General features: G+C 42.7%; 1 protein-coding gene across 1 annotated transcript in view; it reads right to left on the reverse strand.

Moving 5' to 3' along the window:
- rps3a (ribosomal protein S3A) overlaps positions 1 to 15,261 on the reverse strand; it is a 15,907-nt gene extending 646 nt beyond the window's left edge. Inside the window, exons 1-5 of the mRNA XM_072560125.1 lie at positions 15,085 to 15,261; positions 10,766 to 10,869; positions 8,939 to 9,126; positions 7,168 to 7,376; positions 741 to 847 (exon numbers count right to left, since the gene is read on the reverse strand). Coding sequence (XP_072416226.1) covers positions 741 to 847; positions 7,168 to 7,376; positions 8,939 to 9,126; positions 10,766 to 10,869; positions 15,085 to 15,146 — 670 coding nt within the window. The 5' untranslated portion in view covers positions 15,147 to 15,261. The remainder of the gene's footprint in view (positions 1 to 740; positions 848 to 7,167; positions 7,377 to 8,938; positions 9,127 to 10,765; positions 10,870 to 15,084) is intronic.
- Positions 15,262 to 18,240: the final 2,979 nt, after the last annotated feature.

Consider the following 18,240-nt stretch of genomic DNA (forward strand, 5'->3'; position numbering starts at 1 on the left):
GGAGTGAGAGAGAGAGAGAGAGAGAGAGAGAGAGAGAGAGAGAGGAGTGAGAGAGAGAGGGAGGAGTGAGAGAGAGAGAGGAGAGAGAGAAAGAGGAGCTTCACAAAAAACCTTTCAGTCTTTGGAGCTTTTCCGATTTCGGATAAAGGTTGTCTACCTGTATCATATGGAGTGAATTAAAATTAGCTAAAGGCTGGCATCTGTGATGCTGGGGACCTCAGCAAGAGGCTGAGATGGACCTTCCTGTTGGTACTGCTGGCTGAAGACAGATGCAAACGTATCAGCTTTGTCTTTGAAACTGACGTGCTGTGTTTCCCATCATTAAGCATCAAGATGCCCAAAACATTAAATTGAAAATGTTCTCTTGTGAGACCCAATCTCAAATCTTTCCCATCTCTAAAAACACTGCAACCTCGTTTTTCCCATTCAATTTTCATAACCTCTTCCTGTTTCTTTTAATTCTTCCCTCCACACACAAAAAAAATCTTTGCAAGAGGAAGTGCTGAATAATGTTTTTTTAAATAAGAGACTGGCATCTGGAACAGACTCCCACCCAATGTTTTAAATATGAATGGCCTGAAATGGGAAGATGCAATTCTCCAAATTAAATCTCTTAATTCTTGGCTCTAGAATCTATTATGAGGTAGTGTTTAAATGTTGTTCAATGCTATTTATGATTTGATGCATTTGTAAAATAGAATCACAACAAAAAGGTACAAGAATAATCAAGACTTACATTCAGAACTTGGGCTTCTTTAACATTTTGACTTTTCGCACATAAACGTCATGAAGAGGGTAAATAGACTGACAAGCTTTTTCAATGTCCTTACCAATGCTGTCTGGGATCCTAAAACGCAAATATTACACTGTTAAGAGCATGACAGGAACTACTAACATTTAAAATAAAACTACTTACTCCCAGATTAGATACTGTGTGGTTTAGACCTACTGTAGTCTTTACACTTCTCTACTAAATAATCCAAACTTAAAGCTTGGCAGACACCAGTTTCACACCTGCACTTGAAAGTTTCAGAGTTCATTCTAGATTACGAAGACCGCCAAGAAAGCAAGTGGGTTTTAGACCAGAAAACGATAGCAACTGTGATGCAGCCATTTTTTCTACATCAAAACTACCATGTAACTGTAGACTCATCTGCACTAAAATAGCAATTTTCTAAGATTAGAAATAATGAATTTCTCTCAATGTTATCCATGCTCCCACAGAGGGTATTATTAATCTTCAACATTAGATTGGTAACAAGAGCTTGCAGCACAGAATCTTACATAGTAAACAACTAAGCAGTCATGGATTTAGAATCCAAAAAAGGGTTTTTGCCTGGACAATCAAGTTTTTCTTTTCTACAATCCCAGTAATTTACTCCACAGCTCAGCATTAAAGATTAACAGGGCAGGATGATGTCATATTACAAGCATGGAAATTATCAATGAATTTGTCATATTCCTCCATGATAATATCCTTCCCTGATTACAGATCCCTGGCTAATTACTACCACATAGCTTATTCCCTCAGAGAGCAGACTAATAAAAGAGAGGGCACTCAAATTTAATACATGATGTGCAGGTGCCGATATTGGACTGGGGAGGACAAAGTCAAAAACAATACAACACCAAGTTATAGCCCAGCAGATTTATTTGAAACCCACAAAGGTAAAGAAGGAGAGAGGCTCCAAAAGCTAACTAGCTACCTGAAGAATGAGCAAGGCTCCAAAAGTTTGTGGTTTCAAATAAACCTGTTGGACAATAACCCAGTTTAATGCAGGTAGACAAGGCATATCTCTAGTTACACAGACCAACATCAATTTTCTCCAATAAAGTCGGTCAATAGAGAGACTTAAATTTATGGTCTATCTTTAAAATGCCAACATTAATTTTGCAAGACTAACAATTGGGAACAAACCGAAAACAATGGAAGCACTAAGCAGAACATATAGCACTTATGAGCAGGAAATGGTTAATATTACACATTACTGCTAAATATGACCAATTCTGACAAAAGACCAACATAACAAATAGAGAATAGTATATGAAGCAAAGAACAAATGAAATGTGAGAAAGGATGGAAGGTGGAAGTGATTAAACAACAAAAACAGAACACTGCCAGCATGTTTAAAATGTAGCAATGGCTCTAATCTGAAATTACTGAAATCAGTGTTGAGTTCACAAATCTGCAAAAGGCAGATGCAGTTTCCCAAGCTTTCAGTGAACTCCAATAGCGTGGAGGCTGACACAGATCAGAATGAGAGTGGATTAAAACTAAAACTATTATCTTCTGGAAGCTCATGGGCAGACATGCACCCAGCAGAGCAATCCCAAACTACAGAACACCACATTGCCTATAGCAAAAGATAGTTTACAAAACCAAAAACACATCACAATTTCATCTGAAACATGTTTGACACCGTGGACAGTGGAAGGTAGATAATGAAACAAAGCCATCAGGATTTTGGGGAGTGTGCATTAGGGATGATGAAAAAAGACACAGGATGTCACAGTGGAAACAGTTCTTTGCAGGAAGTGGGTGCAGGCGACGGCTGGGGGGGGGAAGAGAGGTTAGTATAGTAAATCAAGTTTGCTGTGTGAGACAGTGGGTATAAGGGAAGTACCAAATGGCAACTCATGCCTACAAATGGAGGTGCCATGGAAGAGTCAGACTTAGACCATGTAAAAACAAGCGATGCAGAAACTCCAAGGCAACGATGAATATATTTTCCACTTTAGGCAAAGGCAGAAGCTGGAACCAATAGCTAATGTACAGGAAGAAGGGTGAGAACTGTGGATAAAGAAAGAAGAACTCTCTATGCATGCTACATTAAACATAGCAAGGACTCTCAGATTTTAACTTGGAGGAAGCCAGCAGAATCATGTTACTCATTACAAGTACATGTTCAAACAGGCAGAGGATTGTGATGGATGGGATTCTGTTCTACAGATTATCTAGGTGGTAATGGAGGTGTTGAGGCATTGAATACCCATACTGAAAAAACAAGGACCAGAACGAAACAGGGGGAGGTCATTGGTAAAGTTGTAATTGTAACTCTTGAAGAATCAAGGTTAGCAAGTACTTCCCAGCTGGAAGCATCCAGGCTAACTATACTGTCGACCCTACTACAAACAACCAGACTCCATTCTGCTGCCTCAAACTTAAGACTGCAACCTTGTGTCATATTCAACCCAGAGATAAACTTCTGACTATACGTCCACACCATCAGTCAACCTACTTCCATGTCCTGCACTTCTCGGCCAATTCCCCATTGCCACAGACCAACTGTAGCTTAAATTCCTACTTCGTTTAACCTCTCCAAACAAGTTCTACAACTGCCATGGAATATGACAGCTAAAGCAAATCAAAAATGACATCATAATATTGGTACATTATCTCTCTTCATCTTTCACCTCTCTGCAGTCTGCGACAGGAGCAATTATAATCCCTCTTAAAATTTTCTGTTCTTTCAGTTCCATACTCACCAAACCATACCAATTTACTGTAACTGACTTATTAAAACATGAACTTCAGTATCTCTTGGTGACTTTATCCATAGACATAGGATAGCTGCCATATATTTGTTGGCAACAGTCTTCCCACCAACAACTCCTCACTGGCCCAACTTGTCAAACACCCTGCTCAACGTGCAAAACCTGTAACCTCTTCCCCTTTATAACTTCACCAAGCAAATTTAGTGTGGTCGCAGTGCATCATGTCCAAACCAGCATCCTGTAAAAGCAACTCAGTTAATCCACCTCTCCAGCACTGATCCCTGTAAACTGTCTCCTCAGATGTTTGTTCAACTTTCAAAAGTCCCATTAAGTCTTCTTCTACCACACTCTCAGACAATGCATCCCCATGCGATTTCTGTGTTCGTATTTCAGATCTTAGTCATTTTCTATGGAAAGGTTTTCCATAACGGTGTAGCTGTTTATACTGACAATCTTACTGCCCTCTGGTTCTCTACCTTTCTACTGACAGGAGCAGTTTCTTGCTATTTTATGAATCCTTCATAACTTTGAACACAAGTGAAATCCCTCTCAATCATCTGCCACAATCCCAACTTCTCCAATGTATCCTTTTAACTGAAAATCCTCATTACTGATCTTCTTAAGGTGCAACCTGAAGGTCCAAAACAGCTTTCATACTCCATATCCCCATTTATAAAACTCTACATCCTTACATTCCTAAACATTCTTGTCAACTTTTGATTGGTGCATATAGATCCATGGGTCTGTTCTTGCAACCTTTTTAGAATTGCAGGCTTACATTACATTGTGTTCTCATTCTTCATATTCAAATGTATAGTATTATTTTTTCTCTTTAAACTTCACCTTCAACATGTCTGAACATACCACCATTCTGTGTGACCTCTTGAACTTTATCACTACCCTCCTCTGTTTACAACACTTTCAAGCCACGTCATCCACAAAATTTGAAAGCATGCCTCATTCATCCAAGTTCAGGCCATTCACATAGAGAATATTACATCACCAAAATTATTCTCTCAATTCACCTTGTTACTTCAAAAACCTCAATCAAATTAAACATGATTTGCCAATAACGATCTGTAGGGGCTGTCCAGAACTATTTAACACTTGTCCAAATGACTACTGTACTGGATAAAAGCAAATTACTGCGGATGCTGGATTCTGAAACCAAAAGAGAAAATGCTGGAAAATCTCAGCAAGTCTGGCAGCATCTGTAAGGAGAGAAAAGAGCTGATGTTTCGAGTCTAACTGACGGGTCATCTCTTTTCTCTCCTTACAGATGCTGCCAGACCTGCTGAGATTTTCCAGTATTTTCTCTTTTGGTGACTGCTGTACTGGTTTGCCTGTTCTAAAAAAACCTCCCCAGTGCCAAGGTCAATACCTATTTAAAGATTATTGTTTGGGCCATTTATTGCACATTCCCCAATTGCTTTCGGGGAATTTAAGAATCACCCACATTGCTATGAGTCTGGAATCACACATAGGCCAAACCAGGTAAGAACATTCCCTTCCTTCAGGATATTAGTGAACCAGAGAAGTTTTCAAAACAAAATGGTTATATGGTCAACATTAGCTCTTTATGCTAGATGTTACTGAATTCACATTTCACTATCTGCTATGTTGGGATATGCACCTATGTCCCCAGAAAACTGGCCGGGTGTTCTGCATTGAGAAACCAGGGTCATTACCACTCCGCCACCATAAACATTGACACCGAACAACCGGATTAACTAATGCCATAATGGACAGATTGTTTTTGAAGCTGTGAACTCTGATATTTTGTGAACACAGGATATTCAGATTTATAGCACACCATAACAAATATACAGTTATATCAGTCATGCCTGTAAGAAAATCACATCTCATGTGACATACTGTGCATACAAACATCTGGCCCTCTGGGCCTGCTCCACCATTCAGTGTGTTCATAGCTGATCTTTTCATAGCCTCAGATCCACTTATTTGCCCTCTCTCCATAATTCAAGTTGTTTACTGTTCAAAATGGTACCTTAACTTTGAAAGTATTTACTGAGGAAATCTCAACTACTTCACTGGGCAGGGAATTCCAGACATCATCTTTGGGTGAAGAAGTTCTTTCTCAATTCAGTCCTAAATCTGCTCTGCTTAATCTTGAGGCGATGCCCTCTTGTCCTAATTTCACCGGCCAGTGGAAACATCCTCTCTACTTTTATCTTAACAATTCCCTTCATAATTTTATATGTTTCTAGAAAATCCCCCCTCATTCTTCTAAATTCCAATGAATATAATCCCAGTCTACTCAGTCCTTCCTCATAGGCCAACTCTGTCAACTCCGGAATAAAGCTAGTGAACCTCCTCTGCACCCCCTCGAGTGCCAGTACATCCTTTCTCAAGTAGGGAAACCAAAATTACACACAGTACTCCAGGTGTGGCCTCACCAGCACCTTGTACAGCTGCAACATAACCCCCTTGTTGTCTTGAAAATTAAATTCTTTAGCAATGAAGAACAAAATTCCATCTGCCTTTTTAATTATCTGTTGCACCTGCAGACCAAATGTCCATGATTCATGCACAAGGACACCCAGGTCCTTCTGCACAGCAGCGTGCTGCAATTTTTTTATCATTCAAATAATAGTCCTTTTTACTGTTATTCCTAGCAAAAGAATGACTTCACATTTATTAATATTGCACTCTGCCAGACCTTTACCTACTCACTCAAACTATTTCCCTCCGCAAAGTTTCACAGTCCTCTACAAACTTTGCTCTACCATTCATCTTAGTGTCATCTACAATCTTTGACACACTGCACGTGGTCCCTAACAATCACCTATGCAAATTGTGAACAGTTGCAGTCCCACTAATCCCTGAGGAACACCACTAGTCAACCAGAAAAGCACTCATTTATAACACTCTTTGCTTCCTGTTACGTTAGCTAATACTCTATCCATGTTAAATACATTACCCATGACGCTTTATCTTATGCAGCAGCCTCTTGTGCAGCACCTTGTTGAATGGCTTTTGGAAATCTAGATACACCACATTTACTGGGTCCCCCTTGTCCACCCTCTCATAATGTCTTCATAGAATTCCAGTAGATTAGTTAAGCATGACCTGCCCTTCATGAACCCATACTGTGTCTGCCCAACGGGACAATTTCTATCTAGATGCCTTGCTATTTCTTCCTTGACGTTAGATTCAAGCTTTTCCCCATTGCAGAAGTTAAGCTAACCATCTTATAACTCCTTAACTTTTGTCTACCTCCTTTTTTAAACGGTGACGTGACATTTGCCGTTTTCCAAGCTGCTGGAACTGCCCCAGAGTGCAGTGAATTTTGGAAAATTTTCACAAGTGCATTTGCTATTTGCCCCACCACCTCTTAGAATACATGCTAAGGGGTGGGGGTACTATCAGGGCCAGGAGAATTGTCTACCTTTGGTTCTAATGTTATCAACATTAGATGGTTAAAAACCAAGTGGAACAGTTCCTGGAATACAGTGCCCTATATCTGCAACTAACAACCAATGCTGAAATGGCTTCAGAATTGTAATTACTCAGATTCCAAATTCATAAAATATCTACTGGCAAGACGAAGTTCCTTTTTATTTAAAGTTTGCATTCAATTTTAATTTGGGGACAGTGAACTACTGGAGGTATAAGACACATCACAAACTAAGTGTTTGCTAGATTACTCACAGCTTGTTGACAATCTCCTTAAGGTCATTGGTTTGCACTTCACGAGTCATAATCTCCACCATCTTTTTACGGATTGTACGAACTTGCTGGTGTTGAGCATAGGAGGTTTTACGAATCTGGTTGCTGCGCTTCTTAGTGAACCCGACACAAAACAGGCGAAGCAAGTATCCATCTGTGGTTTTGACATCAATGTGGGCTTCAATCATGGTCTATATCAACAAAAAATGAAAACATGATTCCAACAGCTCAATGCACAATAACACTGTCAAATTGAGACAGTTATTTCTATAGAATAATTGAATACGACTAGATTTCAATAACAGCTGTAACTACTCTAGGGTAGCTTTTAAAAGATCATATACGCATACATATGTAAGCAATTCAAAGTTGCAAACGTAATCTGATTCAATTGGGCAATAACGATGCATCAATAGTGGAAACATTCAGTGACACCAATGTTACGAATAAGGGATTGGAAATTAAACCGGTGCCTGTCCAGTCTCGACACCATTGCAAAATGGGAAATGAAGGAACTAATCTTCTTAATCACATGCAGCAATAAAAAATGATCAGGTCATCAGTTTTAGATATTAGCTGAAGGATAAACATTACTTGAAATAAAATTTCTGGCCAATGTCTCACAATCCATTGTGATCAAGCTGGTAGTGCCAACTTTAAGCCTCACCGGAAGGTGGCGAGGCCAAGCTTTAACCAAATAAATGCTCATACCCAAGAAAATCAAATGAATCATCCAAGGTTCTCACTCCTGACACTGATGTACACAGACTAAACGGATAGAAGTTGATCCTTCTCCTCACCAGTATGGCAAATTTAAAGATGAAGGGCTTTGAACCAACCACCCGGGTACCACTTTCCAACCCTCCATTCTAGTAATTCAAGGGCAGAATGACTTGTAGGTGACCTCTGTACTAGGATGCTAATGAGCTGATCAAGTGAGCAATGAATGTCTATTCAAGGGTCTCATACAGTCACTGCTGCGGGTCAACCAAGAACAAGCATAGCTTTGTTGAGCCTTAAGGAATCCAACTCCAGGGTGGGATGGTACTACTGAAAACCAATTTCCTGCAGTTATCGCCAGGCCATAGGATCAGGGGTATAAGCAGGGCCAGGCTGAGTGCTATACTCAGCATAAGTACCCATGATTTCATGTCTCTACGCCAAAAGCCTCTCCCTTAAAACCTTGTGTCTACCACCAGGTTCAGATTACTTACTGACCCTGATGATTCTCTGATGGATACATTTTGGGCAGTTTCCTCTTCTCCAGAGCAAGGATTTTTACCCCACTGCATCCTTAAAAGTCACAAAAAGCCCATTAGTCACACAAAGGTGAACATGGGACTCTCACCTGCTCTCATGTTTTATGGGAAGACTTCCAAGACAGTTTCCCAACATTCACTTTCGATTCTGAAGACAACTAACCACCTTGAAGTATGAAGGCAACTACATACTCCAGTAATATAATGACCCCAGTCGCAAAAGAAAAAAGACAGATAAAACACTTCCAGTAACCTATGGTACTTGCAGCTAGAAATTCCAAAGGAAACCAAGTACACACTATTCAAACTCTAGTACTTCCATGGAATTAAACAAAAGCATGAAATATAGATGATTCAGTTTCTGGTACAGTTGCTTCAGTCCTAATAGTTTCATATTAACCACATATGTAGCAATTAATTTAGTTGAGCTGACAAAAAAGCTAAAACTGAAATTTGTAATTTTAATCCTTCATAATGTAACTGTTAAATCTTACCTGCCATTTTTTAACCATAGAGCACATCTTATCACGTGTTAAGTCCATGCCATGGAAGTTGGTCAGACAGTTTTTGCCCTGAACGTCCTCCACGATCAACTTAAATTTGCGGAAGGCCACTTCATCATTCTGCAAATCAGCGAGACTCACTTCAAAAACACGGCCTTTTAAGCCTTCTGAGGCAATTTCTACGTGAAAATTGAGAAAACAAGGTAAATCAGCACAATATTGCTGGTAGATGTTCAATTTATATTCCTTACATTTTATAAAAGTAAATTCTTCGGGACATGTTGCAACAAACATTAGAATGGACTTAGTTATCACTGAATTATCCAGGATGTAAACAAAACGTGACATGCATTCCCATTATCATATCCACAGCCCAGAAGGTTTAATGATGATGAAGGTACTTTTAAACTATTTCACCAGCTTAAAAAATATTAATGACCCGGGGGCAAGAGTGTAACGTATTCAAATTTACTCTCAAAATAAACTAGATGAGGGGACATGGTGCAAGGAAGACAAGGAATCTGCAAGGGGATATTGATAGGTTGAACAAATGAATTTAAAAATTTAGCAGATGGCTTTTACTGGAGCAAACAGAGCTTGCACTTTGGTAGACAGACTGTAAGAAATAGGAAAGGAGAAATAAACCGTTCAGCCCCAGTGTTCACAGGATCATGACTGATCCAACATTCCTCACATCTGCTCTCCTACGTTTTCCTCATGACTCTTGATTCCCCAACTGATCAATAACTTATCTACCTTGGTCTTAAATCTACAAAGACTGTGGCCCAAGGTCTCTTTGGCAAGCACTACCAGAGTTATTCAGCACTCAAATAAAAATCCTCTTTATCTCATTCAAATTGCTGCCCCCAATTCCTGAGAATATGTCCTCTGGCTCTGGACTCATCCAAGAACCATCTTCTCAGCATTTATCTCACACTGTTGCATTAAGGCTTCCTTAGTTTTATATTCCAATTCCTTTGAAATAAGGGCCAACATTCCATTAGCATTCCTAGTTATCTGCCGCATTTATGGTTAGCTTTGTGTTTTGTGCACAAGTACCTTGGAGTTGCAGTTTTTTTCCCATTTAATGGTGGTTTGTTCTCCTTTTCAAACTGAACTTCAAATTTTCCCAGTTTATATTCCATTTGCCAACATTTTGCCCACTTACTCAACCTATCAATGTCCATGTGAACTGTTTGCACCCTCATTACCTGCCTTTCCACCCATTTTTGTAAATATGCTAATATGGGTACAGTACATTCATTTCCTTCCTCCAAATCATTAATATATAGTTGCAGTGCCAGTAGTCATCCATTGGAACCCCTGGTCATAGGTCACCTATCTGAAAAAGAACCCCTTATCAACACTCACTGTTTCCTGCCTTTCAACCAATTCTCTACGTATACATCCAAATGGTGAGCTCTTAACTTAGAACTTGAACTTATTGAAGGACAAGATTTTCAGTGATTTGACAGTGTAGATGGTGATATGTTTCCAGTAGTTGGGAAATCCTGAACGGGGGACGGCTACAGAACAAAGAGGTACTCATTCAAAACGGAGATGCAATGGAATTTCACCTCCCAAAGCGTAGCAAATGTCTGGAACTCTCCACCTCGGAGCTGCTGAGGCTCCACTACAAAGTATTCAAGAGAAGGTGGTAGACTTTTAAAATAGAGGGGTTGAGGGGGCTGTGGCAGATTGGTCCTGACCTTATTGAATGGTGGAGCGGGATTGAGAGGCTGAAATACCAACTCCTGTATCTTATGTTAAATCTCTCTGAAAGCTTAAGAGCTTATGTCCGAGAATCTAAATACTTACTAGTTCCCTGAGTTCTTGTAACCAAGGTCTTGCCCAGATTTCTAATGTTAAACATTGCTGGAGCCTTAACATCGTACCAATCCTTCTTGGAGAAGGGGTCCACGCTGTGTAGAGAAGTAGAAACAAGATTTCAGTTAAGTACTGAATTTGTGGATTTATACAACTGACTTTTTTTGATTTTGTGAGCTGGCCAGCATTTAGTCCCTGTGGGCAAAAGTGAGGACTGCAGATGCTAGAAACCAGAGTTTAGCTCAAAGTGGCACTGGAAAAGCACAGCAGGTCAGGCAGCATCCGAGGAGCAGGAAGATCAACGTTTCGGGCAAAAACCCTTCATGAGGAATTCCTTGTCCCTAGTTACCCTTAAGGTGATGGTGAGCTATCTTCTTGAATTGCAGCAATTAACCTGCTGTGCGATCACCCAAAACACCCTTAGTAGGGGAATTCCAGAATTTTGATCCAACAATAACAAAGGAATTATATACTTCCAAATTGAAAGGTGAGTGGCTCAGAGGGGAACTTGAAGGTGGTGGTGCTCCTACGTATCTGCTGCCTTTGCCCTTCTACATGGAAGTGGTGTGTTAGGAAGGTGTTACCTGAGAATCTTTTGATAACTTTTTGCAGTGCATCTTGTCGATAGTACATACTGCTGCTACTAAGCGTAAATGGAGGGAAGTGGATGTGGTGCCAACCAAGCAGGCTGCTTTGTCATGGACGGTGTCAAGTTTCTTGCGTGTTGTTGAAGCTGCACCCATCGAGGCAAGAGGGGAACATTCCACCACACTCTTGACTTCTGCCTTGTTGATAGTGGACAGATTCTGGGGGGTCAGCAGAAGAGCTAGTTGCCACAGTATCTCTAGCCTATGACCTGCTCCTGTAGCCACTGTTTCATGTGCCAAGTCCAGTAAAGTTTCTGGTCAATGGTAATTCACAGGATGTTGATTGTGTGTTATCATCACTGAAACTCACTATGTCATGGGGGCAATGGCTACATTGTCTCTTACTAAGGATGGTCATAGCCTGGCGTCTGTGTGGCACTAATTAGAATCAGAATGCCTACAGTGTGCAAACAGGCCTTCGGCCCAACCCACCCAGACTCATTCCCCTATTATCCTGTATTTACCCCTGACTAATGCACCTAACCTACACACCCTTGAACACTATGGACAATATAGTACGGGAAATTTAGTACAGCCAATTCACCTAACATGCACATATTTGGATTGTGGGAGGAAACTGGAGCACCCGGAGGAAACCCACGCAGACACAGGGAGAATGTGCAAACTCCACAGAGTCGCCTGGGAGGGAATTGAACCCAGGTACCTGGCACTGTGAAACAAGTGTAAACCACTGAGCCACCATGCCACCCATTACTTGTCACATGACAGCCCAAGCCTGGATATTGTTTTGATCTTGTTGCATTTAAACATGTGCAGCTTCAGTATCTGAGGAGTTGAGAATGGGTCTCCCACCCACAGCTTCCAACCTCAGTTCGGGAATCTGCACCACCCGATTCCATCTCCTACCCAAGATCCACAAGCCTGACTACCCCGCTGAACTATTGCCTCAGCCTGCTCCTGCCATACCAAATTCGTCTCCACATACCTCAATACTGTCCAATCCCCCCCCCGGTCCAGGAACTCCCCACATACGTTCAGGACAGCACCCATACCCTTCAACAAGACTTCCATTTCCCTGACCCCCAATGCCTCATCTTCACCATGGACATCCACTCCCTGTACACCTCCATCCACCATGACCAGGGCCCCCAAGCAGTTTCTTCCTCTCCCAACGTCCCCACTAGTACCCTTCTACTGACACTCTTATTCGTTTGGCTGAACTGGTCCTCACCCTCAACAATTTCTCCTTCGAATCCTCCCACTTCCTCCAGACGAAAGGGGTAGCCATGGGCACCCACGTGGACCCCAGCTATGCCTGTCTCTTTGTCGGTTATGTGAAACAGTCTACCTTCTGCAGTTACACCGGCGCCACTCCCCACCTTTTCCTCTACTATGTTGAAGACTGTATCAGCGTCACCTTGTGCTACCACAAGGAGGTTGAACAGTTCATCAAATTCACCAACACATTCCACCCAGACCTTAAGTTCACCTGGACCATCTCTTGAAACCTCCCCTCCACCCCCACCCCCCCCGAACACCTCCATCTCTCTCAACGGTGACCAACACTGACATTTTCTACAAACCTAACTCCCACAGCTACCTGGATTACATCAACATCCACCCTGCCTCCTGCAAAACTGCTATCCAGTATTCCTGGTGAAGAGCTTTTGCCCGAAATGTCGATTTTCCTGCTCCTCGGATGCTGCCCAACTGGTTATACTTTTCCAGCACCACACACTTAGCTCTAATCTCCAGCATCTGCAATACCTACTTTCACTTAAACAGTACACAATCTAGTGTGAACATCCCCAGTTCTGTCCTTATGGAGAGAAAGTCATTGATGACGCAGCTGAAGATAGCTGGGCCTAGGACACTACCCAGAGGAGAGGAGTGATCCAGGCAGAAGCCAAACTGGGTGTCAATGAGCAGATTATTGCTGATCATTTGTTGCTTGATAGCAGTACTGATGATTCCGTTGGTCACATTACTGATGATAAAGGGTAGATTGATGGCTAGGCTGGATTAGTCATGCCTTTTATGTCCAGGACATACTTCAACAACGTTCCATATCATGAGAAAGTGAGGACTGCAGGTGCTGGAGATAAAGTTGAAGAGCGTGGTGCTGGAAAAGCACAATTGGTCAGGGAGCAGAGGAACAGGAGAATCGACATTTCGGGCAAAAGCCTTTCATAGGGATTTTCCACATTGTCAGGTAGAAACTAGTGTTGTAACTGTATTGGAAGACCTTGGTTTGTGGATTGACAAGTTGTGGCACACAAGTCTTCAGTACTATTACTGAATGTTGTCAAGGTCCATAGGCTTTGCCGCATTCTATGTCTCTAACTATTTCTCGAGATTATGTGGAGTGAACTCAAGTAGCTGAAGACTGGTATCTGTAATGCTGGGGACCACTGGTGGAGACCAAGATCAATTATCCACTTGTGGGTGAAGATCAATGTAAATGCTTCAGCCTTATCTTTTGCACTTATGTACTGGGCTCTTCCATCACTGGAGATATTTGTGGAGATCCCTCCTCCAATGGAGTTGTTTAATTGCCCACTAGTCACAAGCAGATCTTAGATCTGATCTGTTCAGTGTGGGCTCACTTAGCCCAGTCACTTGCTGCTTAGGCTGTTTGACATGCAAGTAGTCACAGAGTCCTACAGCACAGAGGAGAAAGTGAGGACTGCAGATGCTGGAGATCAGAGCTGAAAATGTGTTGCTGGAAAAGCGCAGGTCAGGCAGCATCCAAGGAACAGGAGAATCGACGTTTCGGGCATAAGCCCTTCTCCAGGAATCCTGAAGAAAGGCGTATGCCCAAAGCGTCGATTCTCCTGTTCCTTGGATGCTGCGCTTTTCCAGCAACACATTTTCAGCTCCTACAATACAGAGACAGGCCCTTTGGCACAAACTGGTTCACACCAGCCAAAATGTCCAGCAATGCTGATCCCATCTCCTTGCACATTGGGAAATATCATTCTAACCCTTTCTTCTCCATGTATTTATCCAAACGTCATTTAAGTGTTGTTAATGTACCCTCCTCAACCACTGCTGCGGTCAGCTCATCCCACATGCATACCACCCTCTGTGTAAAAAAACGTCCTGCTTGGTAACTTCACTAGGTTGACACTTTATTTTTAGACATGCCGGTGCTGCCCCTGACATAGCCTCCTGCAACCCTCCTGTGAACCTGGCCTGGTGCTAAGTGGGGATGTGCCAGGCCATGAGATCACAGATCTCGTGCAAAAAGTAGAGAGCGCCCTGGCCAGGCCGCATTTTCTCCGGACCTTCGGAACGGCTGCAACTGTAAGACTGCTCCAAACGATACAAGCTTTAGCTTTTTTAAAAACAAGTGACCTGACTCCGGAGCTGCCCAGCGTGCTCCGGGAAACCCGCGCTCGCATTTCCAAACTTTAAACCGGCCCAGACTCGCACAACTGGGACACTTCCTTTGAATTGTGTTCCCTGCCAGTGCTCCTAAACCACCCCCAGCGAAAGTGGTATCCAGTCACCACTAATGAGGGGGGCGGGGGGCAGCCTCTCGGTCCAGGCCCAGCGGCCGCGTCTCCCTTTCAGCCCCACAGCCCCTCCTCACCATCCCTTAAATATCGCCGCCATCCCTGCACGTAGGTCCCATACCGCGCGGGAATCGTGCCGATGAGAATCTGCGGGTGGCTTCCCGCCCGATTTTAACTCACTTACATCTTCTTCTTAGCGCCCTTTTTGCCCCCCTTGGTCAGCCTCTTGTTTTTGCCAACTGCCATGTTGCTCCCAGAGCTGGAAAAGAAAGGGGAGGAGTTCGCGCGAGACTTCGGCGGATCACGGAGGGAGGGGGAAAGGTGCGAACCCGGAAATCGCGCGAGGGTGCGGGAGGTGAACGCGGAAATCGCGCGAGGGTATGGGAGGTGTACGTCACATTGGGATTGACCAGGAAGGAGGCGCTCTGTCGGAGTTTGCGCAGAACTGTTGGAGAGGGAAGCGTACAGGAAGGTTCACTGATACCTTGCAACCACACGATGAAGGAGCAGCACTTAGAAAGCTAGTGCTTCCAAATAAACCTGTTGGACTATAACCTGGTGTTGGTGCGAGTTTTAACTTTGCACAACCCTCCTTCGTTAGTTTGCACTTTCAAATAAACCTGTTGGACTATAACCTGGTGTTGCGAGGTTATTAACTTTGTCCACCCCAGTCCAACACTGACACCTTCGCATCATAGATAAAACCTGTCTTAGTGGAGTCTTGTTTCAGTAAAGGGTGAAGATCAGAAATAGAATGAGAAACGGCCCATTGAGACCACTTAGACAGTAGACCAATCCATTCAGGGACACTCAGTTTTAACAACTTAAGCATTTAGACAACTGTCCCTCCCGTACAAAGCATTCCATAGCCATTGATTCCATTCTCCCTCCTCTCCCTGTCCAGTGTCTCGTTCACAATAGTGCAAATCTATCTGCTCCTGAGCTAAGATTCCAAATCGAGTTCCAGTTCTAACTTGAACAGTCATTCCTCATAAATGAAATTCCTCATTTGTAATAACATCCTGGTAAACCTTCCCTGTATCCTTTATAGGTTGCTTCCTGTTTAATTAATTGGTGCCATGGGTGCTCCATTGTAATTTATGAAACTGTGAATATTCTCATGGAATGAAGAAATGACTGACATGAGGGCAACGTATTGTCCACAGCGGTTTGTAGGGTCTGAGTGTGCTGACATGCTTGAAAGCCCTGCTGAGGTCTACAAAGTCAACATTGAATGGTCCACCCTGATCATGGCACTACTCCTGTAATTGCTGAAGTGAGAAAATCATATCAACATTTGGTCTACCAACTCTGAAACCACACCTGAGATTTCAGAAAGAGGTTTGATGCTAGGGTCTGCAATTTGGTCAGAACGAGCTATTAACACAGTACTTAACAAAAAAGATGCCTTGGTAATTGGTATCACTGTAATCCCTTTTGTTTTTGTAAACAGGTTTCGCATCATGCATATTTTGAGGTGCAAATTTTGTAGCAGGGACACAAGAGGTAATAAAGTTAGAAATCACACAACACTATGTTATAGACACCAACAGGTGGACCACTCACAACCAGATGTAACAGAACTGCAGAACTTAGATCTGATCTGTTCATTGTGGGCTCACTTAGCCCAATCACTTGCTACTTATGCTGTTTGACATGCAAGTAGTCATAGAGTCCTACAGCACAGAGACAGGCCCTTTGGCCCAAACTGGTCCACACCAGCCAAAATGTCCATCAATGTTGATCCCATCTCCTTGCACATTGGGTCATATCCTTCTAACCCTTTCTTCTCCATGTATTTATCCAAATGTAATTTAAATGTTGTTAATGTACCCTCCTCAACCACTGCTGCGGTCAGCTCATCCCACATGCATGCCATCCTCTGTGTAAAAAACGTCCTGCGTGGTAACTTCACTAGGTTGACACTTTATTTTTAGATATGCCGGTGCTGCCCCTGACATAGCCTCCTGCAACCTTCCTGTGAACCTGGCCTGGTGCTAATGATAAAGTGTCCAAATCATGTCAAGAGTTAATGGAGATGTTTCAACTTTCTGAAGTTGAAATCATCACTTCAGATGATTTCAGGAGGGCTCAGTGGTTAGCACTGGTGCCTCACAGCACCAGGGTCCCAGGTTTGATTCCAGCTCGGGCAACTGTCTGTGTGGAGTTTGCACATTCTCCCTGTGTCTGTGTGGGTTTCCTCCCACAGTCCAAAGATGCGCAGGTCAGGTGAATTGGCCATGCTAAATTGCCCCATAATGCTAGGTGCATTAGTCTGAGGGAAATGGGTCTGGGTGGGTTACTCTTCGGAGGGTTAGTGTGGACTGGTAGGGCCGAAGGGCCTGTTTCCTCACTGTAGGGAATCTAATCTAATCTTTATCACTGGCAAGGCAATTAATGACCTCATTGAGCTCTGGTTAAGGGGCTTCCTATCCTGTTCTGCCATGACAGGAAACTCTGGAATGGTGCTGAGAGTTTCTTCAGTGACAAAGTTCTCTGTTGCAATGAGCTTGAGATAGTGTTCCACCGTTTCCATATATTTGCTAGGTTTGGGTGATCATCTGTCATTGTCTTCAAGGAGACTAATTAGCTTGCTGCTGGGCCTATTGCTTTCTTGATTTCTTCAAGCATTCATCTTGGCATTCCTGGATTTAGCAGCCAATTGTAAATACTTTTAATCAATCTTATCCTCCCAGCGCACATCACCTCAGTAAGGTATCACCTCTTATAAGAGGAGTGAATTCTTATAATTCAAGGTGCGAGGGAATCAGTTTGATGCCTGAGATTGTATAATGTATTTGCGCTTTGTTACCTATAGATGCCACTTTAAGGGTTCCCTGTGATCACTTCTGCTTCACAGAGATTAATACCTTCAATCTGCAATGATCAATGATGTGTCAGATTGCTTATGACCAGCACTTGTACCCCACACATTTGGACCCTGCATACATTTCACATGCATGGTGCCATGACTACAAGTAATCTTAACCTGTAATGCAAAAGTGCCTGATTAATGCAATTCCCCCTTTAAGGGCCTCACATTACTCACAAGTAAAGCTCAGACAGAAAAAAGACTCACTGATTTGGCTCATTCCAGGTGTGGTTGCAGCCATTTCAATTTGCAGTGGCATTTATGTGTTACATGAATTTGGAAGACTAAACAGGTCACACTTGGCACAGTGAGTCTCAAGTTCAGCATGGTATTCAAGGCCCCTGCCCCAAATGTACATGTCCCTTCTCTCCAGGAACTGCCTGGTCAGCCCATCAGTACTAATCCTCCACATCTTCCCACGTACTAATTGGAATTACATCTTAGGTTCTCAGCATTACATTCTCCATT

Source organism: Chiloscyllium punctatum, chromosome 1 (genome assembly GCF_047496795.1).
Source record: "Chiloscyllium punctatum isolate Juve2018m chromosome 1, sChiPun1.3, whole genome shotgun sequence".
NCBI lineage: Eukaryota > Metazoa > Chordata > Chondrichthyes > Orectolobiformes > Hemiscylliidae > Chiloscyllium > Chiloscyllium punctatum.